Source organism: Octopus sinensis, linkage group LG8 (assembly GCF_006345805.1).
Source record: "Octopus sinensis linkage group LG8, ASM634580v1, whole genome shotgun sequence".
In the NCBI taxonomy this organism is placed as follows: Eukaryota; Metazoa; Mollusca; class Cephalopoda; order Octopoda; family Octopodidae; genus Octopus; species Octopus sinensis.
The window spans coordinates 72,805,212-72,825,013 of record NC_043004.1 but is presented as its reverse complement, the minus strand read 5'-3'; the positions used below and the strand labels follow the sequence as shown (position 1 = coordinate 72,825,013).

The window sequence follows — 19,802 nt, the reverse complement described above, 5'->3', positions numbered from 1 at the left end:
GTCCTTCAGCAATGAGTCATACCAGTAATTCAAAGGGCCAGACTTGTCACATTCTGTAGCATGTTGAATCACTCTGAGGATTATATTAAAGGTATGTATATCTATGGAGTACTCAGCCACTTGCATGTTAATATCGTGAGCGGGTTGTTTTGCTGATGGATCAACTTGAACGCTCATTGCCAAAACTGACAGAGAGTCAGGCCATGTAATACGAAAATAAAAAATATATACATAAAAGGTTTGAACCATCTTCATATCCGCTCTGTACCCCTTATATTACCCCCACCCTACTGTATCTTGTGGGTTTGCCCTGGTGGCATCTCAAACACCATCTATTTCATCATAACCTATGGAGTGCCAGTTATATAATGGGGCAAGACCATCAGATATCTTTTGACCTTCTTGAATCTTGTGTACTCACAGTCAGCCACATCTCTAGATGAGATTTATCACCTCTGATATAGAAACCAGGTATTACACACTGTTTCTTATACTGAAAGTGATAAATCTCTTATGAGCATGTAACTGGTTACAAATAGATGTCATTTATGATAATTTATGTTCTAAACACAAGGTTAATAATAGTAAAACTGTTTAAATAAAGTTGTAATTATTTTCAGAATTAATTAAAACAAAGGCAGCATAATTCAACAGAAATACAGTAAGAAAGGGGTTAAACTTAGTTTAAAGACCTTACAAAATTTCATGACTGTTTAATCCCAAGTCAGCCTCGATCAAGAAGACCTAGGATCAAGGCTGTTCAGCTATAATCATCTTGTCGTTAAGGAGTATGTTTAGGAATACATTATCTGCTGCATCCTTTCCAAGCCAGTAGTGTGTGATTTGGTGGAGGTTTTTCCAAAATGTCCTTTCCTAACTGAAGATGGTAGGGTGTGATTTGAGGGAAATTAAGCTGGTATATCTAGTATGATGAGCAGCTATGGAGAGGACTTCCTTTGTTAGCACAAAATAAAACTCATTGTTGTGTATCCTCAGATTAAGTCATAGTCAAACAAATTTATAGTGAAAAGCAATAAGAATTGAAGTTTATTGCTTAGTTGCGATGGAGATGGGGCAGATGGAGTGGAGAAGCAGAATTTTGGAGGAGTTGCATGACTGCATAGTGTGTGCAGTTGGAAGTAAGTAGGGTGTAAATGTGGAAGTTTTCTTAAGTAAGTGTTGCTTATAACACTATATTATTTAACAGTTTGCTGTGCTTAAGGTGACACGTCGAGCTAAGAAAATATGTGGTTATGCTTGCATACAGGCATGCCCCTGCATCCCTCTTCAGTTAAGTGTTCTTAATCTTGCAGGCACATGGGTGCTGGTGCCATGTGAAATGCACTCATGCCAGTGCCACATAAAAGCACCCATGCTGATGCTATGTAAAAGCACTCAGCACACTCTGTAAAATGGCTTGCATTAGGAAAGGCATCCAGCCATAGAAACCATGCCAGAACAGACATGAAGCCCAGACAGCTCTCCAGCTAACCAGCTCCTGTCAAACCATCCAACCCATGCCAGCAAGGAAAACAGACATTAAATGATGATGATGATGATGAGGTCACTGGTAGAAAAATTCTATAATGTTGATAGAAAAGCCTGTTGGCATCAGGAAAGAAGAGAGTTTAGAGGGTGTGCAGTGCACAAACACATCAGAAACAATCGGTTTCATTTGTACATAACAAGTATAAAAATTGAGATGCTGCATGGTTGTGAAACATGGGTATAGAATATGGACGGTATGTGGAGGCTAGAGAGAAATACATGAGTACAATCCATGGATAATATCCACTTTCATGAAAATAAGTGACTTTGAGAAAGGAGTGGAGGTGAATGCTCTGAGAGTATAGCTACTAAAATAAGAATAGGCTGGGCAAAGTTCAGAGAGCTTCTACCTCTGTTGGTAACAAAGAGCCTCTCCTTCAGAATGAAAGGTAGATTGTATGTTGCCCGTGTATGAACAGTCATGAAACGTGGGCTTTGACCACAGAAGACATTCAAAAGATTGAAAGAAATGAAGCTAGTATGCTTCACTGGATGTGCAATATCAGTGTGCATAAATGACAGAACATAAAAGTCTTTAGAGAAAAACTGGGCAAAAGAGGCATCAGATGTGGTTTGCAAGAGACACAATACTGCACTGGTGTCTTTTATCTCTTTTACTTGTTTCAGTCATTTGACAGCGGCCATACTGGAACACCGCCTTTAGTCAAGCTAATTGATCCTAGGACTTATTCTTTGTAAGCCTAGTACTCATTCTATCAGTCTCTTTTGCCGAACCACTAACTTACAGGAATGTAAACATACAAGCATAGGTTGTCAAGCAATGTTGGGGGGCAAACACAGACACACAAACATATACACACATATATATATACATATATACGATGGGCTTCTTTCATTCTTTCAGTTTCCATCTACCAAATCCACTCACAAGGCTTTGGTCATCCTGAAGCTATAGTAGAAGACACTTGCCCAAGGTACCACGCAGTGGGAATGAACCCAGAACTATGTGGTTGGTAAGCAAACTACTTACCACACAGCCACTCCTGCACATGGTATGGTCATGATTTTCAAATGTTGAGCCTCATGGAGGCGATGACTAGTAACAAAGACCTTTGGCAATATGCTTTGCTTAAGAAGGCTCATCAAGCCAAGTGAAACTGTAGTCATGGCCATTGTTAGTATCATGTAAATGGCACTTGTGAAATTGTAGTCATGGTCATTGCTAGTAGCATGATCTTCAAAATTTAGGGCCTCACAGAGGCAAGGGATGAGGTGATAAAGCATAATGTTCAAATGTTGGTTTTCACAGAGGTGATGACAAGTGACTGAGACCTTAGCGATAGGCTGTGCTTGAGAAGACTCATTGAGTCAAGCGAAACTGTAGTTGTGCCATGTGGATGGCACCTGTGAAATGGTAGTCATGGCCGTAACCAATGTTTATGTAAATGGCACCCATACTGGTGGCACGTAAAAAGCACACATTACACTCTTGGAGTGGTTGGCATTAGGAAGAGCACCCAGCAGTAGAACCCATGCCAAATCAGATTGGAACCTGGCACAGCTCTCCAGCTTACCAGTTTCAGTCAAACCATCTAACCCGTGCCAGCATGGAAAGAGGACACTAAATGATGATGATGATGAAAACGACGACAATATTCCAATCAACTTTTTCATTAAAATTGATAAACAACCTTCAGCTATACATTTGCTGCTTCCATCATTAATGCTATATCACCTGAGGAACTGAACACGTGAATATGATCTACCTGATGTCTGTGAATACTGTGGACTGTACTATGATCAGGAATTCAGACTACAATCAGAAGAAACATATAATTTGTGGAAATGCACATAGCAATGCATTAAAATATTTATAAATTCCATCCATGGATTATTATTATTATTATTATTATTATTATTATTATTATTATTATATTTACTCAACATTATATCAGCACATCTTGGTACAACCCCATAAAACTGCTATTGCTAGTTGCTATTATTAGGCTGTAGCTGACTAATAAAATAGGAACTTTTCTATGCATACTCAAAAACATGAACATATATATCATCATCATTATCATCATCGTTTAACGTCCGTTTTCAATGCTAGCATGAGTTGGTCAGTTCAACCGGGGCCTGGGAAGCCAGGAGGCTGCACCAGTCTCCAGTCTGATCTGGCAGTGTTTCTACAGCTGGATGACCTTCCTAATGCCAACCAACCACTCTGTGAGTGTAGTGGGTGTTTTTTATGTGCCACCAGCACAGGGGCTGGAGGAGGCTGGCAAATGGCCACGATCAGTTGGTGCTTTTTACATGTTGCCGACAGGCGGCACTGGCATTGGCCACGTTTGGATGGTGCTCTTTACATACACCAGTACATATATGTATATTATATATATTGGGTCATCCTATAAATAATGCAGTTTTTTCAACTGCATCAACTAAAAGTCAGAGGAGGACAGGATAAACTACCTGCATCAACTTGCTATAAAAACAGGTAGTAATTTTATCTTGTACTTATTCTTAGTGCAAGTTTTGAAGAGTGCACTTCGATTTTAATAGTTATTTTTTCAAAGCTATAATGGAAGTGACAAAGGAGAATATTCAGTATATTTTACTTCATGAATTCAATAAAGGCAACAATGCAATGGAAAGTGCAAGGAATATTAATGCAGTATATGGGAATTGGACAATAAGAGTAAGCCAGGGTCAACAGTGGTTCCAGAAAATTCCAAGCTGGAAACTACAACCTAGATGAGCCTCATCCTGGAATATCAGTATTGCTCAACGAGGACATCCTGCAAACCCTGGTGGAACAAAATCCCATCTAACTATTGAGAAACTAGCAGAGAAGCTTGGCTTTGGTCATTCAATCATTCATCAACACCTGTGTGCCATTCAAAAAGTCAGCAAATTAGGCTAATGGATTTCTCATAAACTTTCTGACTCTAATTGCATGCCGAGAGTAAATGTGCGCTCTTCTTTGCGGTCACATCTCATGAATGAACCTTTGTTGGACTAAATAGTGTGTGGTGACAAGAAATGGGTTCTCTATAAAAATGTCAAGCACTGAAGATTGTGGGTAGGGAAAGAAGAAACACCAGTACCCCAGGCTAAAGAGGATTTTCACCCATGTAAGGTGTTGTTATCTGTTTGGTGGGATATGAGAGGTTTAGTCTACTTTGAACTTTTAAACCCAAACCAAAGGATAACAAAGAAGATCTACTGCAAGCAGCATGAATGGCTTAAGTCAGCACTAGAAGAAAAATTACCATCTTTGGTTTCAAGACGAAAGATGTTCTTCCATCAGGATAATGCTCGGCCACATCTCACAAGAATGACATTCCAAAAGCTGGAGCAGTGTGAATAGGAAACAATGCCCCACCCACCATATTTGCCAGACATTGTCCCATCTGATTATCATTTATTCTGCAGTCTTCAAAATCATTTGGACAGAAAAAATATGAATTCTGTAGACAACGTCAGAACAGTACTGGAGAAGTATTTTTCATCACAGACAAGCAAATTTTGGAAGCGGAGCCTTGTAAGTCTACCAGATGGATGGAAGGGCATCGTAAAAAATGAAGGAGAGTATATTTTAGACTAAAAAAGAACTTATCTTAATTTTGAAAAATAAATGAAGTCATCATCCTCATCATCGTTTAACATCCGCTTTCTATGCTAGCATGGGTTGGACGATTTTGACTGAGGGTTGGTGAACCAGATGGCTGCACCAGGCTCCAATCTTGATTTGGCAGAGTTTCTACAGCTGGATGCCCTTCCTAATGCCAACCACTCCGAGAGTGTAGTGGGTGCTTTTTATGTGCCACCGTAAACGCATTATTTATGGGATGACCCAATATATATATATATATATAGCCAGAGCTATCTGTTTGTAAAAGAAATCTTGTAACCACAGTCATGAAAATATCCACAAAACACCAAAAAGCATTCTTTAAACGGGTGGTTATTAGCTCCAGTTTCCTGATAGCAAGTAGACAGGTACAGGTAAGGCCGTGGGGTTAAGAAGCTTCCTTCCCAACCATATGGTTTTGGGTTCAGTCCCATATGTGGCACCTTGGGTAAGTGTCTTCTACTATAGCCTCAGACTGACCAAAGTTCTGTGAGGGGATTTGATAGACAGAAACTGAAAGAATCTTGTCCCTTTATATGTGTGTGGTGGGGTGCATAGTTGTGTATATGTTTGTATCTCTTTGTCTTGACATCACTTGATTGTTGTTAATAAACGTCATTCATTTCCAATATTCTTCAAAAACATATTTTACTATGCAAAAATATTACCTTACTTTGAAACAGGTAAGGATTAGTGACAGGAAAGGTAGCCATAGAAAAATTTGCCTCAATATACTCCATCAAACCTATGCATGCTTGGAAAAGCTAGTGTTAAATGATGATGATGATGGTGGTGGTGGTGGTGATGATAGTATAGCTACTTATCACTAATAATGTTCTTGAAGGTGTATCACAGTTTCTGACATCTAGCTGAGTCACAGAGAATTAAGTATACCATTAAAATATACAATAATACATACACATAAGTGCGCGCGCGAGTATAGATAGGTAAATAACATAAATTTATGCATGAAGTGTGAACAGCCTCCCCTACAACAGCAACATATTGCAAAACGCTACTGTTTATACATTGATTTATATACAATTAGTCGTGTGTTTATCTAATTTATTGATTATTCTTGAACTTCTACATGACATATCGTTGAAAAAAAACTTGTCTAACGGAAGTCGTAAGTCTCCCTATATTGTCTTCAGTAAACTTTATATTTCTCGGCGAAAGTCATTATAACTTTACTGAGATCGTCCATGTCCTTGCGAAAGACATGAATGATACACAATCCTGTTTACTTACACTACAGTCATTCATCTGAACTTAATTGGGATTCTTGGGATTACTACACCTGCAAGGAATATCGGTCAGATCTTCCTCAAATCAGACCCCACGCCTTCAAAGAGGAAGATAAATTAAATGATTGTTTCAAACCTTGACACAACGCCAGTAATTTCAGGGTAAGGGTTAAGTCGATTACATCGACTCAGCTGCTACTTATTTTACCGACCCTGGAGTGATGAAAGGCAAAGTGAAATTCGACGGAATTTGAACTCACAACATAAAGACGAACAAAATACTGCTAAGCATTTTTGCCCCGTGTGCTAACGATTCTGCCAGCTCGCCGCTTTAGAGGGGATACATTAAACAACATATTCCTAGATGCTGTTAAAAGTGCAGGATTGGAATGTTTTTGACCATAGATCTGCTTGATCAAAGTTGACTGGGGGTGAGAAGCTGGACAATTGAATAACAACAACCATAATTCTATTATAATTCCAAGAGGATGTAATTTTATGGTCGACAAACAGCAACCAGATCAGCTGAGTGACGCCTCCTGGATGAAAGATCCCTTAGAAACAAGGCTGCTCCTAAAACGCGGAATAAGAAGTCATGGACTAAAGCCGAACTGTACCAACATCCAAAATGCTAAGACTAGCATGGCACAGCTGAGCCCAGACTTCTCAAATTGCTCCTTGCCCCTAAGATGTTAACGTTCCTTATATCGAAAGTTATGGATAAATACAATGGGAGCCTTTATTTGGTTGTGGTAAAGAAATAGTTGTTGTTCAGATCCAGCTCAGCGCTGATCGATCGATCGAACTTATGAAATGCGTTCAAACTATGAACATCTCGTGTTTCTTTTTTTATTTATTCATTCGATTCCCCGCCCCTAATATGTTCTTTTTCTAAGTTTGTAGGGTGTGATATGAAAGAGATCCATCCACTATTCCAAGCAGGTAAAGCAATTGTTTACAGTGGATCCCTTCGTTAGTTTATCTCAGCTAATGACAATGAACAGAGTCGATATTATTTCAACAATAAATAAACTAATACAGTGTAATGATCACCAGAGACAGATTACACAAGAGTTGTAATGGTAAATAAATATGAGTTTGGAGTTAAGCTAAAAGGAAATTAGACTTGTGAAACAGTTACTGAAATATAATGGATCTTCGTCTTTAATAACAATTTCGTTATCCGGACTTAGACTGTTAAAGAATAGCTCTAAAGAAGGTTTTGTGTGTGGAACATGAACTCTTAAATATAGACTTTAAAGCAAGTTTAGTGTCATGTGTAGAGATTACTAGACATGATCACGAGATTATTGTTTTATCAACAACAATAAACAATCACGGGACGAAGGCGACGCCTAAAACACACAAAAAAAAGAGAAGAACTGTAAAACGAATAGCACCGAAAATAGCTGAAACTGTCCTGCTTAAATAACTACTAAGATTCAGAAGGAAATAATGCAGGATCGTTTATAATAGTGATAAAAATCAGGTTTCTACTCACCAAGGATCGGAAGGCATTTTTAGCTCGTCTTTGCGGAAGACAGAATGGCGTGCGCACTCGTTCCGCTTACACCGGCGGTGACACCACAAAACAATGAACTGCCAAAAGTTTTGGGGTCAATAATTTCTGTGAAAAGCATTTAAAAATTATATTCTTCTGTTTCCACAATGATACTCATTTGTGATATCTGTAACTTTATTTACTTCCTGGTTCCATCGTAATGAGAATCATCATCATAAATCTCTTCCGACACACAACAATAATTTTCAATATTTCGCCAACTTCTTTCCTGGTTTTCCACCTGCGACAGGTGTTATAACTATCAAAATCTTATCTGTCCTAGCTACATTCTTACTTGAAGAAATATATCGGTTTTTGTTGAGACGACGTTAACAAAATAAATAAACATTAATTATAGCGGTTTTTATCAAATAGTAGGCAAAAAATTGAAATATTCAGTTTTATTGTAAACCATTTAAAATATTCGTATTTAGCTTTCATTTCGCTGTAAATATATATATATTCATTTATTTTAAGTTCCCTCTAGTTTCAACTGTATTCCGTGAACAAATTGTGATCAAGTTTCAACTGTTGATGAAATAGGTATCATAATTTTATGACCCCTATTTTTTTTTTCATACCAGCTCTAGTGAAGTCACCAAATAACTCACAGGACAGGGGTTGTAGGAGAGAGATGACTTTATGCCAGGAGTTGAGAGACTAAAATACGACAAGGGCACAGGCCTCTTGCTTCAGAGGAGAAACATGTCTACCCAACAATTATATACGGGTCGGCAAAAGTAGCTAAAAGAAAGATGATGGTGATTAGGCATCAGAACATACATTCAAGGAACAAGAAGTTGAGAATAGGAGAAAATACAGACTGCGGACCAGGAAGGATGTTTGAATAAGTTCATAACTATGCGAGAGAAGAATGATAGATGGTTGGAGACAGGAACAGAGATGAATGTAGTGGATGACAAAGAAGGGTGTAAGTGTTGTCAATTGTAAATGTCCATATGGGAGCGGAGAGGTGAAAGAAATAGAAGTGGCAGTAGATAAATAAATAAACAGGAATAGGGAAATGATTCGTAGGGTGGGAGGCCTTAGAGAAAGGCATGCACAGTGACAAAGATAGATGACAGAGGTATCATTCATCTACGGTACTCTTTTGCTTGTTTCAGTCATTTGACTGCAGCCATGCTGGAGCACCGCCTTTAGTCGAGCAAATTGACCTCTGGACTTATTCTTTGTAAGCCTAGTACTTATTCTACCGGTCTCTTTTGCCGAACCGCTAAGTTACGGGGACATAAACACACCAGCATCGGTTGTCAAACGATGTTGGGGGGACAAGCAAACATATATATATTAAGAAGATCATCATCATCATCATTTCACATCTATGTCCCATGGCATGGGTTGGATGGTCTGACAGGATCTGATGTGTGCAAGGATTGCATTATGCTCTAGTGTCTGCTTTGGTCTTTTTTTATGGCTAGACGCCCTTCCTAATGCCAACCACTTCACAATGTTGACTGGATGCACAAGTGAGGTCACCATGGAGTTTGCAAAACAACAAGCCCTTTTGTGGGTGGGGATTTCAGCTTCATGCTAGAGGATGAGGGGATTACTATGAGAAAAGCTGGGGGAGAGTAGGTTCCTGCAGAATGATCTGCATGATTACTCATGTCTAGTAAGGAAAAGAGAAAATTATCAGGAGGAGCTGCAAGACATAGATAATGGCCAGGTGGCCCCAGCACAAGGCACAAGGAGAGCAAATATGGGTGAGTGGGTGGTTTGCATGATTGTATGGGGAAGTGAATGAGGAGTGGGGAGGAAGACTGCCAAAATGGATAGGGTTGGAGGGTGGATGAGACAAGAGCCATGAGCTGGTGAAGATAGAAGGATACAGAAGATCGGTGGTGGTGGTGTACAACAGAAGTAGTAAAGACAAAACGCTTGCTGGGGCGAGGAGAGGGGGAAGAGGCAGGCATAATGCATGAGGTAGGGACAGTGCCTATAATGAGTGGAGAATCCAAAACATAATGCTTCCAGAATATATACATATCCATACACACACACACACATATATATATGTATGTATATATATGTATATTGCCACCTGCAATTTTTTTTCCTCTGTCCTTCTGTCTCGGGATCTTTCTTTCTCCTATGTTTCCGACGAAGAGCTCCGCTCGAAACGTCATACCCTCCTTCTTCCATTTTCCTGAGCGCCTAATAATAATAATACTGTAATTGTTCCACGTGTTGTTGTTTTTTCTGTTTTCCCGTTTGGATTAACCTTATATATATATATATATATATATATATACATATATACATATATATATATATATATATATAAAATTATAAATGAGGGTGAAAAATCGATATTAATTTAATAATACCGTCAATTTAACACCAAGTGGCTTAGCACAAAAAACTACGGAGGAAATACAAATTTATACATAATTATTAGAGAGTCATCCACTATGTGGATAACTCTAGTGCTAAAAATAGCTCCGAAGCAACCACAGAAGATCCGTTTCCAACTAGAATCAACACACATTTAACTGAAGGAAAGTGAAATACAACGAATAAAATAGATTGACTCTATACAATTGTTTCATTACTAATGCAATATGTAGTTTTACTTACACTTGCATCTATAAATCTTCGGTAGAGTTTGTCAGAAATGCAATTAATTAGATCGATTCTTATAAATTTAACTACGCGGCAGTCAATATTTTATTTGATGCGGCATATGTTTCCAATGGAGTCTAGGCATGCTTTTGGCGCGGAATTTGAGACATAACTAAAAATGTAATTGGTTGGACCGCTCGTGTTTTTGTCGCCCGAATCGATCTAATTAATTGCATTTCTGACAAACTCTACCGAAGATTTATAGATGCAAGTGTAAGTAAAACTACATATTGCTTAGTAATGAAACAATTGTATAGAGTCAATCTATTTTATTCGTTGTATTTCACTTTCCTTCAGTTAAATGTGTGTTGATTCTAGTTGGAAACGGATCTTCTGTGGTTGCTTCGGAGCTATTTTTAGCACTAGAGTTATCCACATAGTGGATGACTCTCTAATAATTTATGTATATATATAATATATATATATATACATATATACATATATATATATATATATATATATATATATATATATAATATATATACACACACACAGACATGCAAACACATCATCATCATTTGATGTCCACCTTCCATGCTGGCATGAACTGGACAGCTTAACTGTAAACTGGTAAGCCAGTAAGTTGCACCAGGTTCCAATCTCATCTGGCATGGCAAGGTTTCTACAGCTGAATGCCCTTTCTAATACCAACCACTTTGAGAGTGTCTTGGGTGCTTTTTACATGCCACCAGCACAGGAGCCAGTAAGGCAGCGCTGGCATCAACCACGTTTGGATGGTGCTTTCTATGTGCCACCAGCATGGGAGACAGTCAGGTGGCACTAGCATTGACCTATGCTCCAACGGTGTTTATTACATACCACCAGCATGGGTGCCAGTCAGGCAGCAATGACCACAACTATGATTTCAATTCCACTTGACTCAACAGGTCTTCTCAAGCACATCATGTTGCCCAATGATTCAAGACTACTTTTAAATGGACTGGTTATGCAACACTGGCATTGGTCACGGCTGTGATCTCATTTTACTCACTGGGTCTTCTCAATTACAGCATATCTCCAAAGGTCTTAGTCTCTTGTCATTGCCTCTGTGAGGCCCAATGTTTGAAGGCCATGCTTCACCACCTCATCCCATATCTTCCTGGTCCACCTCTTTCACAGGTTCCTTCCACTGTGAGGGTGTGACACTTCTTCACACACACATATATATAATCATCAAAAAACTTTCCAAAATTTTGATGAAAATTTTCAAAACAATTTTTCAAAAATTTTGATGAAAATTTTCAGAAATATTCTCAAAAATTTTGATGAAAATTTTCAGGAATATTTTCAAAAATTTTGCTGAAAATTTTCAAAAAATTTCCAAATTTTGATCAAAATTTTCAGAAATATTCTCAAAAATTATTTTCAAAAAACTTTTCAAAAAGTTTGATGAAAATTTTGAAAAAACTTTCAAAAATTTTGATGAAAATTTTCAAAAAAATTTCCAAATTTTGATGAAAGTTTTCAGAAATTTTGATCAAAATTTTCAAAAAGCTTTTTTAAAATTTTGATGAAAATTTTCAGAAAAATTTTTTTAAAATTTTGATGAAGATTTTCAAAAAACTTTCAAAAATTTGCACCAGGTTCCAATCTCATCTGGCTTGGCAAGGTTTCTACAGCCGAATGCCCTTTCTAATACCAACCACTCTGAGAGTGTCTTGGGTGCTTTTTATGTGCCACCAGCATGGGGACCAGTCAGGAGGCACTGACATTGATCACATTCGGATGGTGCTTTTTACATGCCACCAGCACAGGAGCCAGTAAGGCAGCGCTGGCATCAAATTTTCAGAAATATTCTCAAACGCTTTGATGAAAATTTTCAAAAAAATTTTCAAAAACTTTAACGAAAATTCTCAAAACACATTTCAAAAATTTTTCAAAACAGAACTGGGCGAAATTCAAACTCAGAGCATAAACGAGACCCAGAACAAATACTGCAAAGCATTTTGTTTGACGCTCAAACGCTGTGTAATAAAGAAAACACAAGGTTTTTTTTAATATCACACATGCAAACTCTTTAAAAGTAGATCCCGTTAATAAGGCTAATTTATTTTTAAGAAGTAGCTCAAAGATATAGCACCAGCAAATAGAGAATATAACTAATATAACGTAGTGTCAATTGGGATTAGGTAAAATATCTGGAACCAGAGAGCTGTAATGACAATGTTCAGCAGTCACATCACTACACTCAATGTCGTAATTCGCTAGAATACTATCCATATATGGTCAACAAAATCTCACCAATCACAACATCGCATGGGAATAGGTTCCAGCAACGATATAATTTTTTTCAGGTTGAGTAGGCGTAGCTCTGGCCCTGGTAAAATTATAATTTCTTGGTTCCAACGAGTTAGGTATAACAGCAGAAAGAAATACAAGAAAACGAGTTGCAACTGACTTCCCCACTTTATTCAACCACTAAATGAATCGGTACCGAAAACTTTGGTACATACTGAATGATACTGTCTGAAGAAAATATACATATGGTTACCCATGCAGTTGGAACTTGGTGATGTGTGCTTGACTAAACGGAACAACAGCACGTCAAGGCTATCTGCCAAATAACTTTCTTCTCTTTACCAAAATAGGAACTCAATTGTGCTTCCCATCTCACTGAAGAATAGTGGGAAAGATTCCTCTTTTTAAAGCTGATTAGGGACTCCTGTGAACAAACATAATTTTCCCATGCTAGGCTGGTCTGTCACGTGATTGGATGATAACCCATGTAAAGCCAGAAAGTCTTGATTGATGTATACACCATCATGTGACCACTTGTAGAAAACACATGCAGTGATGCCAGGTTTCAGACACCATTTTGTGATTTTCATCTGCGCATGCACAAGTATTAGTCTTCCGGAAGGCTTGCCGGAAGTCCCTCATGTGCATGCGCAAGTATCAGTCTTCCGAAAGTCCCTCGTGTGCATGCGCAGTCATCACCAGCAGCTAGGCTTGATCGCTATTCTCTCTCTTAGTCCCATGGTTTCTGACCAGACAGGACGCGACTGTGACCAGCTATGTGGAGCTGGCATTCTGACGGCAAGCAATGTTGCGAGTCTGTGAAAATGCCTTTGTATTCTGTATCTAACTACTAACCATGCTGCTTCCACCCAGGCATCCACGCTACTGATGTCCAGAGATAAAATGTTTATTTCGGCGAAATAAATTATTATTGTTATTTGTTCGGAGATTCGTGTTTCTGCTATTTTTCCTTTCGACAACTATGTAAGGAATTGTGTGAGGCACCCAACCAGTGCAAATATCACATAAATCCTACACACACATATGAGTCAATTTCTGGGTATTTAAAGCTAGACAGCTGAATGATAAATATACTTTTGTTACACATCTTTTGGCTCACTGCCTTCTGAGCCTATCGATCAGCATAAATTTGGCACACCTTTTCTAATTGACAGAGAGCTTTGAGAGAGAGCAAATTGATTCCAAACACACATCCCAGACACATATTCATATACATGTACATACACACAACATAGCTATGAAGTGTTTTGTGTTGGTAGAATTCACAAGTGATACCAAGAACTGACAGAGATCACAACATGAATACTTCTAGCTCAACAAGCTGGATTCTAATCTGGCAGACCCACCATAAATCAACTTCTGAATCTCATTCAGCATACTGAGATGGGTTTCAAAAAGGACTCATAACAAAAGCCACCTTTGTTGATTTCTCTGCCATGCAAGACACTGTGAATGACCACCTCCTTCAACAAAAGAGCTTCAAGTTGACAAAAGACATGCTGCTTATGACCGTCATTGGAACCTCCCTGTAGACAGGTGCCTTTTTGTTGTTTTGAACAACAAGCAAAGTTACCAGCGACAACAAGGTAGTGTACTAGGCTCTGTACTATATAACATCTATACTAATGACTAGCCAATGAACCAGAAAACTGAGTGGTTTATTTATGCTGGCCACCTTTGTGGAAACAGTAGGAGAAGCAAACCTCAGGTGAACCCTTGATGATAACTTCTTTATTATGAATACAACAGCCTATATGCCAACCCTGTGACTCAAGTCTGCTCCTTTCATATTTAGAATCATGAAGCCATTCATTCCTCTTAATATCAATGGTCTGGAAACACCCTTGCAGCACTGAATCTGTCCTGTATACTTTGGAGTAACCTCGAACTGCATTCTCTCTCTCCTTGTTGAAAACATGAAATTAAAAGTTGGTTCCCAAAGCAACATTCAGCAGAAACTAGTCATCTCCAAATGGGGAGCCACTGCACACACATTAGGGTCTCCTGCTCTGGCCTCATGCTATTCCTCTGTGGAATATGCATGTCCTGTCTGGGAGAAATCAATCCATGCCAAGGAGCTTGGCCTAGCATTGAGCAATATCTGCCACTGTGGAAGCGCAATGGCTCAGTGGTTAGGGCAGCGGACTCATGGCTGTAAGAATACAGTTTCGATTTCCAGACCAAGCATTGTGAGTGTTTATTGAGCAAAAACACCTAAGCTCCACGAGGCTCAGTACAATTTATTTATTTGATGCTCTGATGAAACTATAAGGTATTTTTAAGATGCTCAACTATGAGTTCACTGTATGCTGTAGCGGAAACAGCTGTAAGCTAATAAGGTTCATAAGATAGTTATTTATTCTTTTCTCATCCCTCTTCCTTATATATATATATATATATATATATATATATATATATAAGGAAGAGAGATGACAAATATATATGTGAAGGCGCATGGCTCAGTGGTTAGAGCGTCGAGCTTACGATCGTGAGGTTGTAAGCTTGAATCCCGGACCGGGCTGCGTGTTGTGTTCTTGAGCAAGACACTTATTTCACGTTGCTCCAGTTCACTCAGCTGTAGAAATGAGTTGCGACGTCACAGGTGCCAAGCTGTATCGGCCTTTGTCTTTCTCTTGGATAACATCAGTGGCATGCAGCAAGGAGGCTGGTATGCATGGACAACTGCTTCCATAAACAACCTTGCGTGGACTTGTGTGCCTGGGAGGGTAACTTTCAAGGTGCAATCCCATGGTCTGTGTCATGACCGAAGGGGGTCTCAGAATATATATATATATATATATAATATATATATATATATATATATATATATATAAAGTATGTGTATGTGTGTGTGGATATTTGGAAATATGCTGTGCTTGAGAAGACCCGGCAAACCAAGTGAGACCATAACCTGTGGCCTATGTCAGTGGTGTAACCAGTCCTCTTAGGCGTACCTTTCTTTCATTGGACACTAAACTCTGCTTGCAAAGACCTGTTGAAGCAAGTGAAATCGAAATCAAATTTGGTGACAGCACTGCATGACTGGCATCCGTGCTAGTGGAGCGCTAAGAGCACCTTTCGAGCGTGATCGTTGCCAGTGCCGCTGACTGGCCCCCATGCCGGTGGCATGTAAAAAGCACCATTTGAGCATGATCGTTACCAGCGTTGCCTTAGTGGCATTTGTGCTGGTGGTACGTGGAAAACAACATTCGAACGAGGGCATTGCTAGTGCCTGTGTAGGTGACACGTAAAAACACCATTTGAGTGTGGCCATTGCCAGTACCACCCGACCGGCCCTCATGCCGGTTGCATGTAAAAGCACCCACTGCACTCTCGGAGTGGTTGGCGTTAGGAAGGACATCCAGCTGTAGAAACTCTGCAAGATCAGATTGGATCTTGGTGCAGCCATCTGGTTCGCCAGTCCTCAGTCAAATCGTCCAACCCATGTCGGCATGGAAAGTGGACGTTAAACGATGATGATGATGATGATGTGAGTATGTGTATGTTTGTGCCTCTTTGCCTTGACATTGTGGCTTAAGTGTAAATGAGTGTCACTATCATCATGTAAGCAGTGTCATTTCTTTCTAATATTCTGTGAAAACATGTTTAGCAATGGAGTAACATTACTTTACTTGCAAACGGGAGAAAGTTGATGACTGGAGGGGCATCTAGCCATAGAAAATCTGCTTTAATAAACTCCATTCAATGCAACCATGGAAAAGTGGATGCTAAACCAATGATGATGATGACGACAATGATGATGATGACTATGAAACTGTATTAAATTATTTTGTTATGTAGAAGAGGGGAAATTTTGGCTGTGTGGTAAGTAGCTTGCTTACCAACCACATGGTTCCAGGTTCAGTCCCACTGCATGGCACCTTGGGCAATGTCTTCTACTATAGCCTCAGGCCGATCAAAGCTTTGTGAGTGGATTTGGTTGATGGAAACCGAAAGAAGCCTGTCATATATATGTATGTGTATGTATATGTTTTTGTGTCTGTGTTTGTGCCCCCAACATCACTTGGCAACCGATGCTGGTGTGTTTACATCCCCGTAACTTAGCGGTTCAGCAAAAGAGATCGATAGAATAAGTACTAGGCTAACAAAGAATAAGTCCTGGGGTCGATTTGCTTGACTAAAGATGGTGCTCCAGCATGGCCACAGTCAAATTACTGAAAGAAGTAAAAGAGTATTCCAGCTAAGGCACTGCATTAGAGAGAGAGAGAAACAAAATGTTTATTAATTATGGTTCATCTCACTTCTGTTTTCATGGTTTGTGATTAGAATTTAGTAGAAGACAACTAAAATGGCATGGACTCTCCAAAGTAACGTTACTGTTTAGCCCTAGGCTTGCCATGATTAACCCTTTAGCATTCAGATTAAATTATATTATAATTCTTATTTATTGACATTGTTTTGAATTAATCAGGCATTATTTTGTACCTTTGAGATGTTGATGCTGTGATTGTACATTCTTTGGTTGGTTTGAACATGAAACATGCAAAATATTTTGGTTGGACCTGAGCAGTTTCAATACTAAAAGGTTAAGCTGACTTGTAACCAAAATTGTTCCAGCAGTAATTACCCCCAGCTTTTAATTGCACCACTTATTCAACAGGCCTTTCTTTTTATAAAGATGTTAGTGTTAACACTTCCAAGGAGATTTTGGTACTTTTTCTTGCAGATTAAGCAACCACATAGGGGCTTTTTTTTGTTTCTGTTAATGTAACAATAACATAGTGAGTAGGTTGGAATTTCACAAATGATAATAAAAAATATTTTAAAGCACAGACTAACATATATTTATAGAGACAATGGTTTCTTTATCTTGTCTCCATCATACAAATGTTAGTAATTGGGTAATGTCATTTCACAGAGTTTTAAATTTATTTCCATTGAAACAAATTAGATGGCAGAAGTTGTTTTATTACAATTGTTGCTTAACCTTCAAGTCAACCTGCCAATGTGTAAACTTATCATCAAAAGCATTCCATTTATGATCATCCTGTCATATTTTTCTTCTGCCATAAATAGTTTATTCAGTGTTGCATTATTTAATGCAACCTTCTTTTATATCATGCAAACATGGAGACACTCTCATATATACGAGAATGTATCTGCATGATCTCTACTACATCTGCTTTGGAGCTTAAACACACACACACACACACACATAATATTTTTATCTATTCTTTTTATCTTTTACTTGCTTCAGTCATTGGACTGCAGCCATGAAGGGATACTACCTTCAAACGTCTGATCAAACAAATCGACCTCAATACCTATTTTTAAAGTCTGATACGTACTCTATCAGTCTCTTTTGCCAAGTTGCTAAGTTACAGCAACATAAACAAATCAACACCGGTTGTGAAGAAGTGGGTGGGAGTGGGGACACAAAGACACATACACACACGCACATGTATACATGTACAAGATAGTCTTCTACAAAGTTTCTTTCCACTAAACCCACTTGCAGTGGAACTGAACCTCAAACTATGTGGTTGCAAAGCAAATTTCTCAACCACACAGCCATGCCTGTGCCGTATATATCTATATATGTTTGAATGTACAAATGAGGAGAAATATATTATATATGTATATATATGATGGACTCTCCAGTCAGTTTCGATGTATGAGGCTCCAACAATATACTTTTTCTTTGTCAGTCATAATGCTTATGTCAAATGTGACATTTAAGTCCCACCAACAACTTGCAAAGAAGGCCACAAGTGTTGCAAGCATGAAGATTGCAGATCAGTGCAGGTTGCATATTTGCAGCTGCTTTTCTCCTTTGGCTTGCACCCTGAAGCCTGTTAATGCTGGTTGCAACAAAGTTTTTAATACCATTTTGACACATTGATCTCCATTTTGTTTGTACCAAAGCTGTTCGCTCAAAGGTCTTGTGAGCTATTTTCAGCACTACTCTTCAGCTTATCCTTATATTCGAGCCATGGTCAACCAGCATTCCTGTGTCCATTCTCAAACAGGCTGTACATGAAAACTTTGGGTATTCTTTCGTCACTCATACTGATAACATGGCCTGCCCAGCACAATTGTGATTGTATAAGGAAGCTCTCAATTCCACCAATATTACACTTGCTAAACAAGTTGGCATTAGAGACTTTGTCTTTTAGTGAATAACTGCAGATTGTCCTCAGTCAGTCTTTGTAGAAGATGTCTAGTTGGCTAATGTGTCATCTAAAGGGTATCCACAATTCTGAGCCACCCAAGAGAATAGTAAGAATGGATATATATAGACCTGTACTTTGGTGTCAAGTTCGATGCCCCTTTCATTTCATAGGTGATGACAGAGTTTGCCAAAAGCATTAGTTGCATTTGATGAAAATTTTCAAAACAATTTTTCAAAAATTTTGATGAAAATTTTCAAAAAACCTTTCAAATATTTTGATGAAAATTTTGAAAAAACTTTTCAAAAATATTGATGAAAATTTTCAAAAAAATCTCGGCCTATCTCACACTATCTCCGCCTACCTCTTTCTATCTCTGCCTATCTCCATCTATCTCACTATATCCCAGGTGTTTTAACACGCAGCATTATTGGGAAATCTCTCAAAATGCTATTCCACCTATCTCCACCAATCTCTGCCAATCTCACTCTATTTCCGCCAATCTCACACTCTACCAGGTGTTTTAACACCCAGCATTATTAGGAAATCTCCCAAAGTGCTATTCCGCCGATCTCCAGCTATCTCCGGCAATCTACGGCAGTCTCCGGTGATCTCCGGCTATTTCCAACAATCTCCGGTAATCTCCTGCAATCTCCGGCAAATTCCGGCAAACTCCGGCAATTTTCGAGATATTCCACCTATCTCCGCCAATCTCACTCTTAACCCTGCCTATCTCACTCTATCTCCGCCTATTTCACTCTATGTCCGTCTATCTCACTTTATCTCCGCCTATCTCACTCTATCAAAATAAAATA

At 38.7% G+C, this 19,802-nt stretch overlaps 1 protein-coding gene across 1 annotated transcript in view; it reads right to left on the bottom strand.

Annotated features, from left to right (window-relative positions):
* The window catches only part of LOC115214846 (syntaxin-8), a 53,172-nt gene extending 45,131 nt beyond the window's left edge, over window positions 1-8,041 (bottom strand). The window contains exon 1 of the mRNA XM_036505159.1: window positions 7,895-8,041. Coding sequence (XP_036361052.1) covers window positions 7,895-7,911 — 17 coding nt within the window. The 5' untranslated portion in view covers window positions 7,912-8,041. The remainder of the gene's footprint in view (window positions 1-7,894) is intronic.
* Window positions 8,042-19,802: the final 11,761 nt, after the last annotated feature.